Source organism: Bidens hawaiensis, unplaced genomic scaffold, assembly GCF_021521415.1.
Source record: "Bidens hawaiensis isolate Kalapana, Puna unplaced genomic scaffold, B.hawaiensis_p1.1 tig00048326_1, whole genome shotgun sequence".
NCBI lineage: Eukaryota > Viridiplantae > Streptophyta > Magnoliopsida > Asterales > Asteraceae > Bidens > Bidens hawaiensis.
This window is the reverse complement of record NW_027498657.1, coordinates 46,720-64,397: the sequence shown is the minus strand read 5'-3', so window position 1 is coordinate 64,397 and position 17,678 is coordinate 46,720. Positions and strand designations below refer to the sequence as shown.

The 17,678-nt window shown below is 37.3% G+C and overlaps 1 protein-coding gene across 1 annotated transcript; it reads right to left on the bottom strand.

The window, feature by feature from the left end:
• Nucleotides 1-12,242: 12,242 nt before the first annotated feature.
• LOC143597458 (putative leucine-rich repeat receptor-like protein kinase At2g19210) lies at nt 12,243-16,398 on the bottom strand. The gene is made up of 13 exons (XM_077075959.1): nt 16,251-16,398; nt 15,659-16,181; nt 14,823-15,295; nt 14,568-14,709; nt 14,407-14,478; nt 14,249-14,320; nt 14,090-14,170; nt 13,855-13,994; nt 13,541-13,746; nt 13,321-13,447; nt 13,155-13,217; nt 12,885-13,077; nt 12,243-12,787 (listed from the first exon to the last, which is right to left on the bottom strand). The coding sequence occupies exons 1-13, from the start codon at nt 16,348-16,350 to the stop codon at nt 12,448-12,450; spliced, it is 2,532 nt and encodes an 843-aa protein (XP_076932074.1). The 5' UTR covers nt 16,351-16,398; the 3' UTR covers nt 12,243-12,447.
• Nucleotides 16,399-17,678: the final 1,280 nt, after the last annotated feature.

Below are 17,678 nucleotides of genomic sequence, written 5' to 3'. Positions count from 1 at the left end.
GTGAAAGCTAGTAAAGATGAGCCTTTAGGTTGTTGGAACTATAGTGAGCACAGAGCTTGCAGTTACTACTACCACTAAAACTGGGCAAGTCAGTTCTACAAGTTCTCCACTTGTTTTACCCACTTCGGGTGAACAAGCAAGTGCTCTCGCTACCACTGTTATGATTCATATTGTCCAATAACATGTAGCTCAAGGAGGTGGTAGAGGCGATGGTGAGGATGAGGATGAAGACAATGAGGAAGACAATGAGAATAAGGATGAAGAGAACGAGGATGATGATGACGATGACCACGAGTATGATTGTTTTGATGAAGCTCGTGGTGGTGATGAAAATAATGATGATGGCGGGGGAGGTGATGACTTCACTATGGGAAATAAGGCGGAAGAACAGGAGCCGCCGAGTGAGGCGTAGAAACTCGTGAGACTGACGCTGCGATCGAGGCTGAAATAGCCTCTACTTTTAACGTTTATTCTTTTGCGGATACCAGCTCACCCATTCAAGAAGCCGTGGAAGACAATAATGATGAAAGTGATGATGAATTAAAATACTTCCCTTATCTAGACACTCCGTAAAGGGAGAGTGAAGGACCTGCTGATTAAGAAACTGTTGTCACTCCAGCTACCAAGCCTGCTCAAAGAAAGTCCAGAAAATGCATGAAATACTACAGTGTAAGCAGAATTGGAAGCATTAGATAGAGACCAAAGCCGTACCATGACCCAGCTCCAAACCTCTATGCAAGGTGGCACAAGGACAACAAAAGTTAGACTATCCAACGGGCCAATGCCGACCTGACATATCTCTCTTATGGAGATATGCAAACAATGTCTATCTTCCACATGAACTATTTTAGAAAGACGATGGGTCGAGGCGAGGAGGATAGCACAGTGGAAGGATGGTTCAAGCGGTTTTTTAGTCATGTATGAAAAGATGATTACTAAAACTTCAGTCTGAATCTGGGTAGGTTATACAGGTCTGAGGAATTCAATTCTGTTACTAGAAAGCCATCTAAGGGATGGAGATTCAAGATGCCAGACGATCATGGAGAACCTATTTTTCATGGCATGCCCTTTAACAACGACTTTCTTTATGACTTCATTTCATGGGAATTCGACAACGCACACGGAGATGTCATTATTCAATGTGAAAAATCGCATTACCTCCGTTTCTTTGATAAACATGAACTGGGGGGATTCTGTAAGGTTGACTCACAAAACCTTTTTGAGTCACCCTTGTGCACGGTTGAATATGTGAATCGGGACTATACTTATGCAATTGTTGGGAAATTCAACAAGTTCGTCCGTCTTCTTGTTGAGAAACAACCGTTTGATCACTATGAAATATTCTGTAACATCCTACCATTTAAAAAAATATATATATAATAAAAAAATTTTGTTACTTAAGGGTGTTTTAATATTTAGTTAAGATTAAATAAAATATTAGAGTGTGGGCTTGGACAATAAAAGATGGAATAAGGGATGGTGATGGGCCTTAGGTCCTTAGGCTTAAGGGTATATATACCCCTTAAACCTCCCTAAAACCCTAAAACCCTCATTCTTATCTTCTAGCCTCTATACACACTCAAAAACACACACTTAAGCCAAACACTTTCTACAAAACCCATCCTTCTTCATAACTTCGGACCATATCAAAGAAATATTAAGTTTGTTTATTATCTACAATAACAAGAGATCATCAAAGCTTAACTTGGACAAACGTTAAGCCTAAAAATCGGTCCATTTAAGGTACGTGTTATCCTAAAGATCCTTCATTTGATATTGCTTTTCTATGGAATTTGTTGAACCTTAGATAGGGGTCTAAGGGTTAATAAAAATATAAACTTGACGTTAAAATGTGAACGTTACGGGTCGGATTCATTCAACTCATTAATTAAGTTCGGCTCATTTAATATTATAGATCTAGCTAAACCGGGTTTTGAAATCGATAAAGGTTCAAACTTTATACCAAAAACGAGTTAGATCTTGATGATATAATAATAATAATATGAGAGTAATATGGATAAGAAAAATAACAAAATGATAATGATAATGATCATCATCATCATAATAATAATAACAATAATAATAATAATAATAATAATAATAATAATAATAATAATAATAATAAGTAGATGTAGAAGCGGCGTAAGAAAGAAAGAAAAATAAAAGAAAGAAAATGGAAAGAAAGAAAAAAGGAAAAGAAAAGAAAGAAAGGAAAGAAAAATAGATTGAAAGCATCAGATGTGAGTTCTAGGTTCATTGAGTTCTCGGTTCCTTGAGTTTTCGGTTCCTTGAGTTCTCGGTTCAAGGAGTTCTCGGTTCCCTTGGGTTCTCGGTTCCCTGGTGTTCTCGGTTTTGAGTGATCTGCTGGAGTTCTCTTTCTGAGTTCTCTGCTGGAGTTCTCTGTTTTGAGTTCTCTGTTGGAGTTCTCTATTTTGATTTCTTTGCTGGAGTTCTCGGTTTTGAGTTCTCTGCTAGAGTTCTCTGTTTTGAGTTCTCTGCTGGAGTTCTATGTTTTGAGTTCTCTGTTTTGAGTTCTCTGCTACTCAGTTTTCTGTTTTGGCTTTGGGCTTGGTTCCTTGTTGGCCCAGATGCCATTATTGACTGTTGGGCCTGATCTAACTAAGCCCACGATCTTACTAAGCCTATATCCTAATTAAAACAAAGCTAGCCATCAGTATAAACTAAATGAACAAGCCTAACTTAGCAAGTATGTTGGTTAACCAAAATACCAACTTAATTAATTACATGATTACCTAACAAATATATATGTTTAACACTTAGCCATGCACAATTTAGGAAAGGGATTACTGTTAGCTCCGAACGTAACTCGATCCAGGTGAGTTTCTAGCCCCATTTCCTTGTTATGTTTTCGGGGTTGTGTGCACACTCGATGTAATTAGTTAATACACTTTCCTTAAGTGGTAAGTGTATGATATTTGAATACGTTATGAATGATATATGAATGTGGTATGAATTATCTATGAATGATTTAGGAAATGTTAAGAGTTGTACGGAATCATATAAATATGAAAGTAATGAAATGAATGTATGATGGTATGGTTGCATGGAAAGAACGGCACCGAACTCTAATAATATCGGAGGATGGAGGGCACTGGACCCTAATTATATTTGAGGATGGAGGGCACTGGACCCTAACTATATCTGAGGATGGAGGGCACCGGACCCTAATAATATCCGAGGATGGAGGGCACCGAACCCTTATAATATCCGAGGATGGAGGGCACCAGACCCTAATAATATCCGAGGTATGTAGGGCGAAATACTCTTTATAATGTAAGAATAGATATGAATGTATTGTGTATGTTAAAGAAAGAAAGTACGAAGAATGAAAGTATGTATATATGGAAGAATGATAAACATGTTAAGTATGTAATATGTACCTTTGGGAACGTATATGTTAATGTAAAGTACGTTATCTGATTAACTAGAACTCACTCAGCGTAGCTGACTTTTAGTATGCACACAGGTAAATAGGCTAAGGCAGCTAGCTTGAGCGAAGACACATGGCATTGGACTGAAGAGGCTGGCATCTTTGGAAGAATGTTGTGATGTTTAATATGAATTTTTATAATATGTTAAAGACAAATTTTGTTATTTGTGGAAATATTGAAATGATTATGTAATATATGGTTGAAGTTTTATATTTCGCAAAAAGTTTTAGCTAACTTTGATATTTAGAACTGTGTTTATGAGTATATCCAACACCAATGTAGGGCACCGGGACCCAGGGCCTTACAAGTTGGTATCAGAGCATAAGTTCGAGAGAAATAAGCATCCTATATGCTTAGACTTGAATAGAGAATGAGACTTAAGTAAGAAAAGAAAGAAGATACCAGGTCAGGAAAGGCATGTGTCCAATTCCAAGGGCTAAAGAGAGAAGACCCTTCAAACCACATCGACATGTTTGTTCAAATAAGCCAAAGTTTTAATATTAGAAACATGAGTGATAAAGTCATCTATCTCCGTATTTTTCCCTTCTCACTTGCGGGCAAAGCCTAAAAATGGCTAAAGTCACTACTTGCTGGATCCATCACCACTTGGGTGGGCCTCCAAGAGAAATTTATGACGAAATTCTTTCTGCCATCTAAATCCGCTCGACTCTGTTAGGAGATTTGTTCCTTCTGCATGATATCCGAAGAGTCTTTCGGGGAAGTTTTGGAAAGATTCAAGGACCTCCTTCTTAGTTGTCATCATCATGGTTTAGATAAGTGGATGCTCATCGAGAAATTCTACAATGGAGCCACACAACACATGAGAGAGATGTTGAACCAGATTGCTAATGGGAACCTTCTCAAGAACAAAGATCTCGATGAGTACGTCGTCGTTTTTGATGATCTAGCAGCGAGCTACAAGTGGCACGTGGGCATAAATTCTTCCACGCCATCAAGAGGAGTGCTTTAGGCCGATTCAAACACTAGCATGCAGGCGCATATTGATGCTTTGAATAAACTCATTAGAGATCATACCGTTAAGAGAGTCGCGAAATGTGAGGTTTCCCGAGGAGGTCACCACACCATTTACTGTCCTTTAAAGCCTAATAGCCATCAGGAGGAGGTTGACTTTGTCAAAAACCCCTTGAGGTATCAAAACCCCGCCTTCGGCGGGAACATTGGCTGGAGAAATCAAAATAACTATCGAGGGGGACAAGCCAGTGGCCACCAAGCCCATTACAAAAACCAGCGTCAAGAGAATCTATTCGGGTAGGGGAGTTCAGGTCAGGAGAGTTTCGAACAAGTGGAGAGAGAGGAGAGGAAAGCCTCACTGGAGGACATGATGGCGGAGCTACTGAAGCGTGATGAGAGGAATCGAGTGATAAATGAAGCTAAATTCGTGGAACATGATGCTATGCTGAAGAACCAAGCCACGTCTCTAGCTAATCTTGAGCGTCACGTCGAGAGATTGCCAGCCTGTTATCCGAAATAGAACCAGGTTCACTACCGAGAAAAAACCCAAGAGGGTTCGCCAAAGCAGTGACTACTAAGAGCGGTGTATGAAGAGAAATAGAGACTGATCCTTTGAGAATTGTCACACTTGTGGTCGATAAAGAGGAGCAAGTGGACGAGGAGATCCAGATGGAATCTCCTCCGGCCGAGGCACGCTAGCATCATACCAGCGAGTACGAAGCCAGATGATAAACCTTCATCATCATCAAACCCTCCTCTGAGAATCTATAAACCCAAATTGCCTTATCCTGGGAGACTCCGATCAGATAGAGACGAGGAGCAAAACTCCAAGTTCCTAGAACTTCTCAAACAGCTTCACCTGAACATTCCTTTCCTTGAGGCACCCACTCAAATGCCCAAATATGCCAAATTCCTCAAGGACATTCTTTGTAATAAGGAGAAGCTAGCTGAGGTCTCTTCTATTGCATTGAGCGTTGGGTGCTCTGCAATGTTATAGAGCAAGTTTCTTGAAAAGATGCCTGATCCTTGGAGTTTCATGATTCCATGAATTTTAAGCAATGATACGGTCTGACATGCTATGGACGACCTTGGGGCCAGCATCAATCTTATGCCATAGTTTGTTTTCAGTAAGTTGTGTCTTGGCAAACCGAGGCCAACCCGAATGATTATCCATCTTGCTGATCGTTCCATGAAATACCCACGAGGGGTGGTCGAGAACATGCTCGATCGTATCGACAAGTTCATCTTCCCGGTGGACTTTGTCATTCTGGATATGAATGAGGATGATAGTGTCCCGCTCATTTTAGGCCGACCATTCCTTGCCACCGCACAGGCGTTGATCGATGCCCGTGAGGGAAAACTGATTCTGAGAGTTGGGGATGATAACGTCACCTTTGACGTATGATAGTCACTAAAACACCACAAGTCGGTGGACGACTCCATGTACTTCGTTGACACCATCGTTTTGCATTTGCGGGAGTTTTTCACTGACATATGTGGAGGACCTTCCTAGGACCCACAAATTCTCGATAGGGGGATTTCAGAGGTCAAGTTGTTTGCCATGAGAGCTCAACCATTGGTGGATGATACAGTGTCACCACCCCTAGATTCAGAGTCAACTGTTGAGATCGTGCGAGATGATCCGAGGAACCGACCTTCCGTTGAGAGACCTCCTCCTTCCTTAGAACTTAAGGATCTGCCCGCTCATTTGGAGTTTGCATTTCTGGATGAGGAGAGGAAGCTAGATGTCATCATCGCGTCTGCCTTGACGGAGGTCGAGAAGTTGAAGTTGTTGAAGGTGCTGAAAGCGCACAAGGAGGCGATAGCATGGAAGATTATCAACATCAAAGGGATTAATCCCTCGTTTTGCACTAATAAAATTCTCATGACGGATAATTTCAAATCCTTCGTTCAGCCTCAATGGAGGCTTAATTCGAAAATACTAGAGGCCGTTAAGAAAGAAATCATCAAATCCTTGATGCGGGAATCATTTTTCCTATATCTAATTGCGCCTGGGTGAGTCCGGTCCAAGTGGTCCCAAGAAGGGTGGCATGAATTTCGTCACCAATGAAAATAACGAGCTTATTCCTACTAGGACTTTGACCGGTTGGAGAGTCTGCATCGACTACCGCAGACTGAACGATGCCACTAGGAAAGATCACTTTCCTACCCTTCATTGATCAGATGCTTGAGTGTTTGGCGGGTCAGCAGTACTATTGTTTTTCCAATGGCGAGGCTGCTTTGCCAATGGCTTGGATATATTTGATGGACCACATCAAAGCGCAACATCAAAACTTAGCGGTTCATGGCGTTTTTCAAAATCATTTTGGTCGGCTTGGTTGTACCAAACATCAGGTTTGGGAAAAGTTTAGGGATTTGAAAGCCAAAGTTATGAGATTCTTCCCAATGTACATAGACACACATGTCGAGTGGCTCGATGCTTAAGCATATTTAGAGTCACACCTTCAGTATCGAAACCAAGTGATGAATAGCGGTTACGGTTACGCCTCAAGTGTCTGACTCCGACAACGACAAATCTGACTTATCTGGATGTCGGTCTCTAATAAAAAAATAAGATTAAATAGTGTTCCTAATCACCCTAAACTAGTTAGGGTAAGAAGGGTGTCGAACCACGAGTAGTTAGTGGTCAGTGTGTAGTATAACTGGTTATTAACATTATGAAGTAGTCAATTTACGAGTAGCAGTTAGGAGTGCTAATCACACTAGCAATTTTATAGATATGGAATAAGAAAATACTCTAAAAAGTTTGTAAACAATAATAAAAAAACCACACCCAAGGTTCAATTATGTAATCAATCAACAATCTCATGGAATATATCAATTTCAATCATTAACTAACAAATCTGGTTTAATCGAACAAACCTTAATCTTAGGCATCAACAATCACTAACACACGACATTAGTAACCAAAGGTTCCATACCAACGTGACTCAACTAAGGGCTATTTTATGCTTCATTAACTAATATAATCAACAAACCCTATGAAACAAGTATCACAGATTGGCAAACTAATCGTTCTGATTGAAATAAAGCTATACCGACTAAATGCTCAACAATACCAAACATCAAATCTCATAGATAATCGGTCAATAATTACATGTAAATTAGTTCAAAACATGAGAAAAACTGCAAAGATTATAATACTCTACACCTGGGAATGACTCGACGAGATTTTCCACTCATGTTGATAAAATCTTCAATCTTCATAAATTTCGGAGTTGATTTGATGGAATAATAGTGGTTTTTCTCCATAAGAATAGTCTTCAGCCTCCAGAGATATGATGTTTTCTCAGACCCTAAGTTTATGCTTATATAGGGTTTTTAATTTGCGAATCATGTAGTTAATTTGGTCCAGCATATGGTACTATAATTTCAACAAAAGGTACTCTGGCTTAACATGTCACACCCTAACATAGGGTCTAGGAGTGTGACTAATAGTTAGTAAATGTTTTGTAAATTCATCAGAGTTTAAGGTTTTAAAGTGGAAGTCTTTATTTAAAATATTATATTTCAAAAGTCAGGAATTAAATACCCGAAAATAGTTACTAAGAAGTTTAAATGACAAAACCATAATTTACATCATTTTATAATATAAAACTTTAATTGAGCCATCAGATCGTCTAATGGCTAGTCAAAATCTTCCAACGTCTATTCTTGATTAAATGTAAAACAGTTTTATAAAAATACGTCAGCAACACATGCTGGTGAACATGCTAACATTTATGAAAACCTTTAGTTCATACTCAAAACAATCATCGGCCCTCTAAACCGGAGTACCAATTATATCAAATTAGTCCAGCACTCACAACCTTATAGACTGGCTCAATGAGATGGGGACCGGGTACCACGTATGGTGGGGTATGCCTACCCTCTGCCCACATATGTAAGGATCCATTATCCCAAGTAAACTTTGATTTCAAGGTAAATGACTTGATTAAAGAGTTTTATAGATATGATCGTATTCACCTTTGTTATGATTAAAGGTTTCACTGATTTATGATCTGAAGTTACGTCGAACATATAGTACGAGAATACTCTTGTATAAATATCTAGATCAAAAGATCTAGCTTCATACATATAGTCTGTTTTGTGTAACCTTTACCTTGATAAATCATTTCTTTACATAAAACATTTGGACCTTTACTCTCTTTTATTTATTTTACCATTTATGTGGTACATTTCTTCTTCACGAAGTTACACATATGCTAGGTTTTTTCTTCAAGAAGAAATGTTAACTTGACTATACCTTGGGCATGTAACACTTTATCTTTCTAAAATATAAAAAAAACAGTATTTTAACTATACCCTCGACTTATGAAAAGTTATATTTAACTTCACGTTTGATTAAGGTATGAGCAATACCCTTAACTAGGGTCTAATCCAATATAATAAAATATATGGGCAGAATCGTTACATTAAGCGGGTATTTGGATGAAATGTCTAGGATTCAAGCGGGCGGAACTCCTACTAGTATGTGGATATTTGACAGAAAACAGCGTCGAAACTTGCACGCATATGGAGAAATGAACCCGTTGAAAAGTAGGAAATCAGGCACGATTCCCGAGGTGAATTGTGTGATGTGGGAATGAGATCTTTGGTTGCAAAATGCAAGGCCTGATCTTGCTATTTATAGGAAAATATTTCAGATTCATCGCATATCATGACTGAGTGCATAACCCTCCATCGCATAGCGCGATGGATCAATAAATTGCAATATGTTATTTTAATACGCCGCGTATCGTGACGGACTAATCCTCGGATCGCTGCGTAGCGCGACATTGACCGCAGCTCTACAACTGCCACGTGGCTCCATGTGGACTATCTGATCGTGCCACGTGGTGAAACACATGTCTGGTAATCGTGGTTCCCACGTCACGTATCTCGATGACCAAAAGTGGTTCATCGCGTAGCGCGACACCAAATTTTTCTCGGATTTTGTGAAACATCCATCACGTATCGCGATGGATCTTCTGACTATCGCATAGCGCGATGGGACTTGAATTTCAGAATTTTCATTTTCAGTCCTTTATCTTTTGGCATTTGTCAAATTATGTGAAACCATACTTTAAAACTTCTATGATCTGCATTGCTTCTCTACGTAGCATAAGATACTTTGATTTCAGTAAATGATATGCTAAACCAACTTTTACCCACATTAGTCAGCTTTGAGAGTATCACATATCATCCTCGGACTTCGGATTATCCAATTCCATGGTTCCAAAATGTGTCTTTAGATCTAGAACCTAATAATTAAAAGCATGTATGAAGTACCATAATTCTAACGAAAAGTTTATAAAACTAATGAAATAATGCCAACAAATACAAGATTTATAATTGACCATCACCGACATGGAAGAATAATTTCAAATTTTATGAATTTAGTAAATTAATTTATGTTTTATGTTTTTTTATCAATGTCAATTTTTTTATTATAAGGGAATTATGGTTTTCGTCCCTGTCCCTTACCAGATATGTTATTTTCAGTCCATTAGTTCAAAATTTTGCTATTACTGTCCCTGTAATTTAATTTCACTTATAGTCAAGCCTGATCCCATCAACACCGTTAGAGTATTCAGTTTAATGAAGGGCATTTAGGTCTTTTCACAACCTACATATATGGGACTCCCCTATTATTTGGCCATTTTATATATATATATATATATATATATATATATATACATACAACAAACAGAAAAGGAAAATTGGAAATACATAATCCCACCTTTTGGGCATTGGCCGATTATAATTCTACCCTTAAAAATCCCTACCAATGGTCCAGCCATTCGAGTATTTTTCTCTCAATGGACCTCCGTTAAAAACACTTAACGCCATTAAATTTTTCTTGAATTTCAAACTGATTTTTTAGGGCTTTTGATCGGACGAAGGATACGAGTCTACTTATGTAAAACTTATCTTCAAACGGCAATCCAAACAACGAAATAGTGTTTCAATTCGGATGTTTAAATTTTCGATTAATAAAAATCAAACTATTTGAATCACCATTCGAGATATGTATTATGTTAGTCGACACGTATCATTCTTCCAATCAAAATCCTTAAAACATTAGTTTGAAACTTGAAAAATCGCTTAACGACATTAAGAGTTTTCTAACGGAAGTCTATTGAGAGAAAAATAGTCAAAAGGTTGGACCGTTGGCAAGAATTTTTAAATGTGGGATTATTATCTACCAATACACAAACAGATAATATTATTTATTTCCAATTTGGCAATAGAAAATGCATATACTAAACTATTAAAAAAAACCCAAGCCTCAACCCTAGAAGTTCATTCGTACCCAAGTCTAATTATCTTTCTCACGACTTTCATTATCCATCAACTCCAGCCACCACTAGAGAGTGGAGCCACCCACCGCCCACCAATCTTGCTACTATGACGATCAATCATGGTTCCTCTTTTACAATTAAATTCAGTCACACTGTTGCCCTCTTGTTGGGGATTATGGGAACTTTAACTTGGATTTTCAAATCGTCGTGTGATAACATTTAAATTAAAAGTTATTTGTGGTTCCTCAAAAACTTTAATCCAATAAAACTCTGAATTGAAATCAAGAGCTAATGTGAATTGCGTGAGAAATGTGAACATAAGAAAAGCGTATGACCAAAATTGAAACAAATGATTGTTTATCTCCGGAGCAGTTAGGGTTACAAGATAACTGCCATACATATGAAGTTATATTTTGAATTTTGATTGTCATTAATATTACCACCCTATTAAAACTTATAATCATGTGTGACATAATTATCAAATTCGTTTCTAATGAATAGTTTGCCCCTTGAACCCCGTTAGGGGCTGCCACCCTTAGGACATGCTAACTCAAGGTGCTGCCACCAGACCACTTCGTCATAGGAGAAGCCCTAACATCATAATAAACTAAAGCAAGCATGCACTTACTCCGCACACCCCTAACTGGATTAATGTTTATTATGATTACATTCCTATACCAGTAAATTCAATTCCACTAAAGATACTAACAACTCTCTCTCCTGTTACACCGACGAAATTCCACATGTTCTGGTTAATTACCCACCCCCGTCTTCAACCAAAATCCAACCACCGCCAACCCCATCTTTTTCAACCTAACCACTGTTAGATACCAAACAATTCATATTCATGGAGCAGTTTGAGCAGCAAATTCCGAGAGGATTCGATTGAGATTTACAAAATTCAATGCCAAATCGAAGGTTTCCAGTAACATTAAACATGTTGCTTGTTTCTCGTATCTAGGTGCGATGTGATGGTTGTGGATATGGATTATATTTGATCCTTGCTCAAAAATATGTTAACTTGACGAATTTGGTGTCCAGTTTTAACCATTTTGGTGAACAATAATTTGGAGAATCATTGATCAAAGCTTGTGGTTGTTGGTAATCTAAGAATCCATTTTATGTTGAACACTAACCAACCCTAGGGACGAAATTAAACTATACGGACGAAACCACCATTCATTCTATGTTATAGGTGTTGACATGTCGATGACGTGAAGGAGAGAGATCGTTAGGGGTGGAGTGGGTTGGGATGAGCACTCCCATCACCCTTATGAAGGTGAGAGTGATACATGGTACGTAGTACTTTGACCTTGAAAAAGCAACCAACTTTTGGTCGGAGTCACTTAAAACTTTTACAAATGAGAAAATAATTAGCCAATAGATTGAACCAATGAGAGGAATTAATAAGTTTTGGTTGCGATTAATTGAACATAGAGAAGAAAACAAGAAAGAAGTAGAAAAGTTACTTCTACATGCCCTCTGTCCATTCACAAATGCAAGCATTAACAAACTAACAAGCTCAATCCTACATCTACATGCCTTATTCTCTAATACTTATACTATCTTCATATTACACTTTAGTCCCTATAGCCACTTTTAATATTTTCCCCTTTGCCCCTTCTAGAATAAACTTGTAACAACTTACGTTTGACATTTGTGGTGGGCTGATTAATAAACTCGTCAACTTCATTATCAGGATCAGATCGCTCATAGTTTCAAAGTAAGGACATGGATTCACTGTGACGTGTTTTTTCTGCTTGCAAACAGTGCTTCAGATCCATCACCACATCGTTCATGGTTGGCCTTTTTTTGGATTTAGGGGAAACACAAGCAAATGCAGTTTCTACTACCTTCCCGGCAATATTGACATCAAAACGCCCTTTTAATCTAGAATCACTTATAGTTTCAACATTTCCTACTTCAACTTGTGACTTAACCCATTGAACTATGTTAACACCCTCTGATATTACTCGTCGGCTTGTAATCAACTCTAGGAGTAGTACCCCAAAGCTATACACATCACTTTTCTCTGTCAACCTGCCAGTTGTGTGATACCTGCATTTTATATATCAACCAGAAGTTATAAGCTCCTATTACTAAGTTTCTCTTTCAATTAACTTTAAATGTTAAAACAGTGACGAGAAAAACTCACTCAGGATCAAGGTACCCAAGAGTACCAGCCACTTTTAGTGATGTTATATGAGTGGCATCTTCAGTAGCAAAAGCTCTAGACAGCCCAAAATCAGCCAGTTTTGCGTCGAAGCCTTCATTTAACAATACGTTTGAAGGCTTCACGTCTCTATGGACTATTGGTGGCCGGCAGCCATGATGTAGGTACGCTAGCCCTATAACATAGATTCACTCGTGCTAAATTTATTATAGCAATTAATGCTTCAAAACCCAATAGTACCTAATTTCTAACCTTCTGCTGCATCACATCCAATTTTTAGCCTTCTTTCCCAGCTCAAGACCATTGGACTTCCATCTGATTAATCAATTGAAATGTAAAGCAATCTGCCCCATGTAATGGTTTTACACAGATAAATATGTACTTAATTATGGAAGGCACAATAACTACATCCTATTACCAAATAGATGCTTTCCTAAGCTCCCATTAGCCATGAATTCATATATGATTCCCTTGTGGTTGTTGTCATCGCAGTACCCAACAAGTGAAGTAATGTTTGTATGATGATTTTTCATGAGAAACTTGACCTGTTGAAGGAAATTTCTTAGCCTTCCATGTTGCGAAAGAATTTGCTAACTGAAATTGCACTATCCTAAAAGATAGTTTTCTCAGTTAATTACCTCAGCTTGAAATTCCTTGTAACCTTGCGATGATGATCCTGAAAGCATCTTCACTGCAACTTGGTCATCCCCAACATATCCATGGAACACCCTTCCAAATCCTCCTCTTCCAATTTCATTCTGGAAGTTGTTAGTAATACCAACCAACTCAGAATATGTAAACTGTTGTTTTGTGGGTGTAAAAACCTCCTCCGTTTTTATCAAAGCTGCATTTACTTATTTAAATTTAACAACTGCTTCTCCATTTACGATATGAATTGAAAACATATTAATCTATTGATTGATATGTTTACAAGTTTAAGAATACTGCAAACCTTTTCTTTCCTGTTTTTTAACTATGAATACGACGATGGACAATACCACGATGCATCCAGTAATTGGTGCTAAAGTAACAACCATTATGTGCATCCAAGAACTTTTATGAGTTTTATCTTCACAGCTGCTTTCTTCAATACTGATTATCCAAAAAAAAAAAGAAAAAAAACTTCAGAACAAATTAGGTGAATATTGATTTGATTTTCTTTGTGGTCTAAAGTAAAAAAATCAAACCTCAACCATATCAACCCTTTGTTTGATTTTGCTATAAGTTCTGCTGGAAGTGGTCGTGTGAAGTTGTTTCCGGTTAAGTTGCTACAAGGAAGACCATATAAGATTGTTATGCATCATGTAAATAATATTTTTGATCCTACCGATAACCGGATGGCTTACAGAATCCTCAAGTTGACGAGTCGAGCTAGAAAGTTCGGCACATTTCCTGTCAAGTTATTGTTGGACAAGTCCCTTAAAAGAAACAAAGAGAAATAAGCAGATTGTACAAGTGAGTTTAATACGTTAAATACTCCAAGTTTATATATGAAAGAAATTACAATGATTCTATCATTGTGAGGTTAGCCAAGGCAGTAGCTATCTCTCCACCCAGTCCCCTAGAAGAGAGATTCCTGCATTAAACATATTATTGTCAGACTCAGTAGTTTTTGAATGAAAAAAAATATACTATTCAATGGTGGTTGTGAAATGGAATACATACAGGGATATGATTCTAGCTGCCCTCGGAGAACTATAGTTGCAGTTAAGACCAACCCAAACAAGATCCTTTTGAGCACATGGATCTCCTTGCCAGTTTATTTTGTTTAACCCGTAAGCTGATTTGGTACTCCAGATTGCAGTAGCTAGTTTTAACAATAAAGGTAATTAGAGATGTGAGAAGACCATGATAATAGCATCAATTCTTGTAAAATATTACAACAAAAAACATATTAGCTACTAGAAGAGAATTAGTTACCATCTTGGTCATCTGTTTGGTAATGCTCGAGCTGCTTCAAAGTGTAAATCTCTAATGCATTTAAGATTGGAGGGAGGGTTGAGTTTAAGGTTCTATTTAGTGTAAGCTTATTAGCAATTGGTGAATTGGAAGATACGTAAGTTTGTATGGTGGTTATGTTAGTTGAGGGAGTAACCGTTCCAATCCATCTGTCATTATTGTATATGTTGAATTCTCTCTTTTGATTGCTTTCTAGTATTTCAACTTCAGCAAGGTGTATGTAGACCATTAAATCAACGCTGGTCGTTTCAGACCATTGATAGTTATAGTATATATATGTAGAGTTTACTGGTGTAATGGCAGTGCTCATGACCTTTAATGGTACTTTTTCTTCACTAAAAGGTTTCAAAGAAACTGTATGATGAGTCCGTACTGATCTGTAGAGGTCCTCTTTTTTTGGTAACCATAATCTATCATACTTGTCATCTTCATACCTGTTTCAGAAAAAAAGAATTACTATTGAAGCAGGGGTGTAAAAGGAGTTATGTTGAAAATATGAAGTATAATTTTGAATTCTTTCAATTTATGTCCAAATATATTGTTCTTATATTTAAAGCCTAACAATTGGAATGTTTTAGAGATTTAATATTTTCTGAACGAAGTCTTATATTAGATTGTCACAATGATAATTTGAATTCATTATGTGTTTGTTCGAGCTGTTTGTTGTGTATTTGTTGATCTTGTTTCAGTTCTTTGTTTTGGTATTCATTCTTGATTTGGGATCGTAGATTTGAGATTCTCTATTTGTGACAAGTTATATACTAATAGCTAATAACTCAAGAAATTTAATTGCTTACCTGACAGGTGCACTTGCACCATAATCAATGCGTTCCCAGAGAATTAATGACGACGGCGATCCATCTTTATACATGGTAACATCCAAAAGCCTTAGCTCTAATGATGTAATGAAAGGATCTCCCTGACCTGTGTTAACGAGGCAAACATATATGTAATCTGATGAGGCGAGGTGTATCATCTCTTGGAAGAAACATTTGGCTGGGTCTGAAATATCAATCGTCGCCCAAAAATCTGTTCCAATATAAAGATCAAATTGTGGGGGTTGACCTCTAGATTCACCGTAATAGAACTGCGCCCTTATCAAATACCTATTATTCTTCCCTTTCGGGAGTTTGAGAGTGTAGCAATTACGTTTATTTTCAGGAAAGCTTCTAAGAGTGTTGTACACGCGTTCGGAATAGTTAAAAATGTCTTGTCTCACACCAGCATCTATGAAGCCATCATCTGAAACAAAATTTATGCCTGTGGCGTTCTCGGTGTAGCTTGACCCTTCCGGACTTCCACAATCTAAGCTAATGAAGCCTGCTAAGAAAAGGTTGAGAAATGATAACAGCATTCAATACATAAAAAAATGATTCTTGTAGTACGTACCTGATTGATCATCTTGAGCATAAACCATAGCGGATACATTAAGAAGTAGAGTAGAGAAGAAAATTATCAACACTTTCATTTCTAGTACTGATAGTGCCATATGTGAGCGTATGCTTCTCCTTCACGTTCCTTCCCTCCACTGCTAAATATAGCAAGGCTTGACCAGTTGACCTTGCTTGCTTTTAGTCAAATATTCAACATGCTCCTAGAAAAAAAAATCAACTTGTGAACCAAAATGATTATATTATAAGGGGGACGCCGGTACAATAAAATAATCGCTTGTGATACATTACTTACGCGAATAACGTTCAAGGTATATACAAATTACACTCAAGGCTAAAATTTGTGGACGAGGTCAATCAATATTTCCCCCTAAACACCAATGGCTTCTCTCTCTTGACTATTCCCTCTTTCGATCGAAGACAACACTAGACAACACTGCCTGTGAGTCTGTGACATTTGTTAATTTTCAAACCCGAAACTCAATCCGTTTAAAATTTCTAGATTATCATGAAAGATCAATTTATCTTATTTACGTAACTATATGGTGCTTTCAGCAATTTCACAAAGTTATATCTATTTATCTAATTATATTATTATTTTAAAAAAGAAAAAATTAACGAAAGTGACGAGCCACATTTCTTTTTATTATTATTATTATTATTATTATTATTATTATTATTATTATTATTATTATTTCTTTTAATAAAGCTTATTTTCCAAGATTTACAATAAATTTGTTAGTGCACAGTTTTGGTCGTCTCAAGTCTTTGTAATCGTTTGTAATTTACTATTATTTTAATGTAAGGGCATTTTAGTAATTTATAAGTCTCATTCGTTATGCTTATGTCTCATTCGTTAAGGATGCTTAACGAATGAGACCAATTGTATTTATCATTGTCCATTCGTTAAGGATGTTTAACGAATGGACTTTAATCGTTATGTAATGCAACCATTCGTAATGTTGACGAATGGGGTATAACGAATGAGTCATTCACTATACCATTTGGTTACTTATGTAATGAAGACGAATGAGAGCCATTCGTTACAGAATGCGTAACTAATGGCATTCGTCTTCTATAAATAGGTTGTTCAGCCTCAGATTAATTTAAGTGTTTTTAAAGTATTTTCTCCCTTGCCGTTACTCTGCCCGATTACTCACTCAACACTTCGTTAACATTATTAAGCATACTATACATATACATATATCATATAACTAGATACAGTGTTTAATCGATATGACCGATTCAATCGATTGAAGCTCTTACACTGTGTTCCCGAGTCTTATTTTATGAGGGGAGGGGAAGGAAAAGAGAGGAAAATATAAAAAACTCATGTTCCTGAGAATTTTTAAGAAAGAGAGGGGAGGGGAAAGGAGGGAAAATGCTAGAAAATTTAAGCATATTATCATCCTCCCAAATTGGAGAG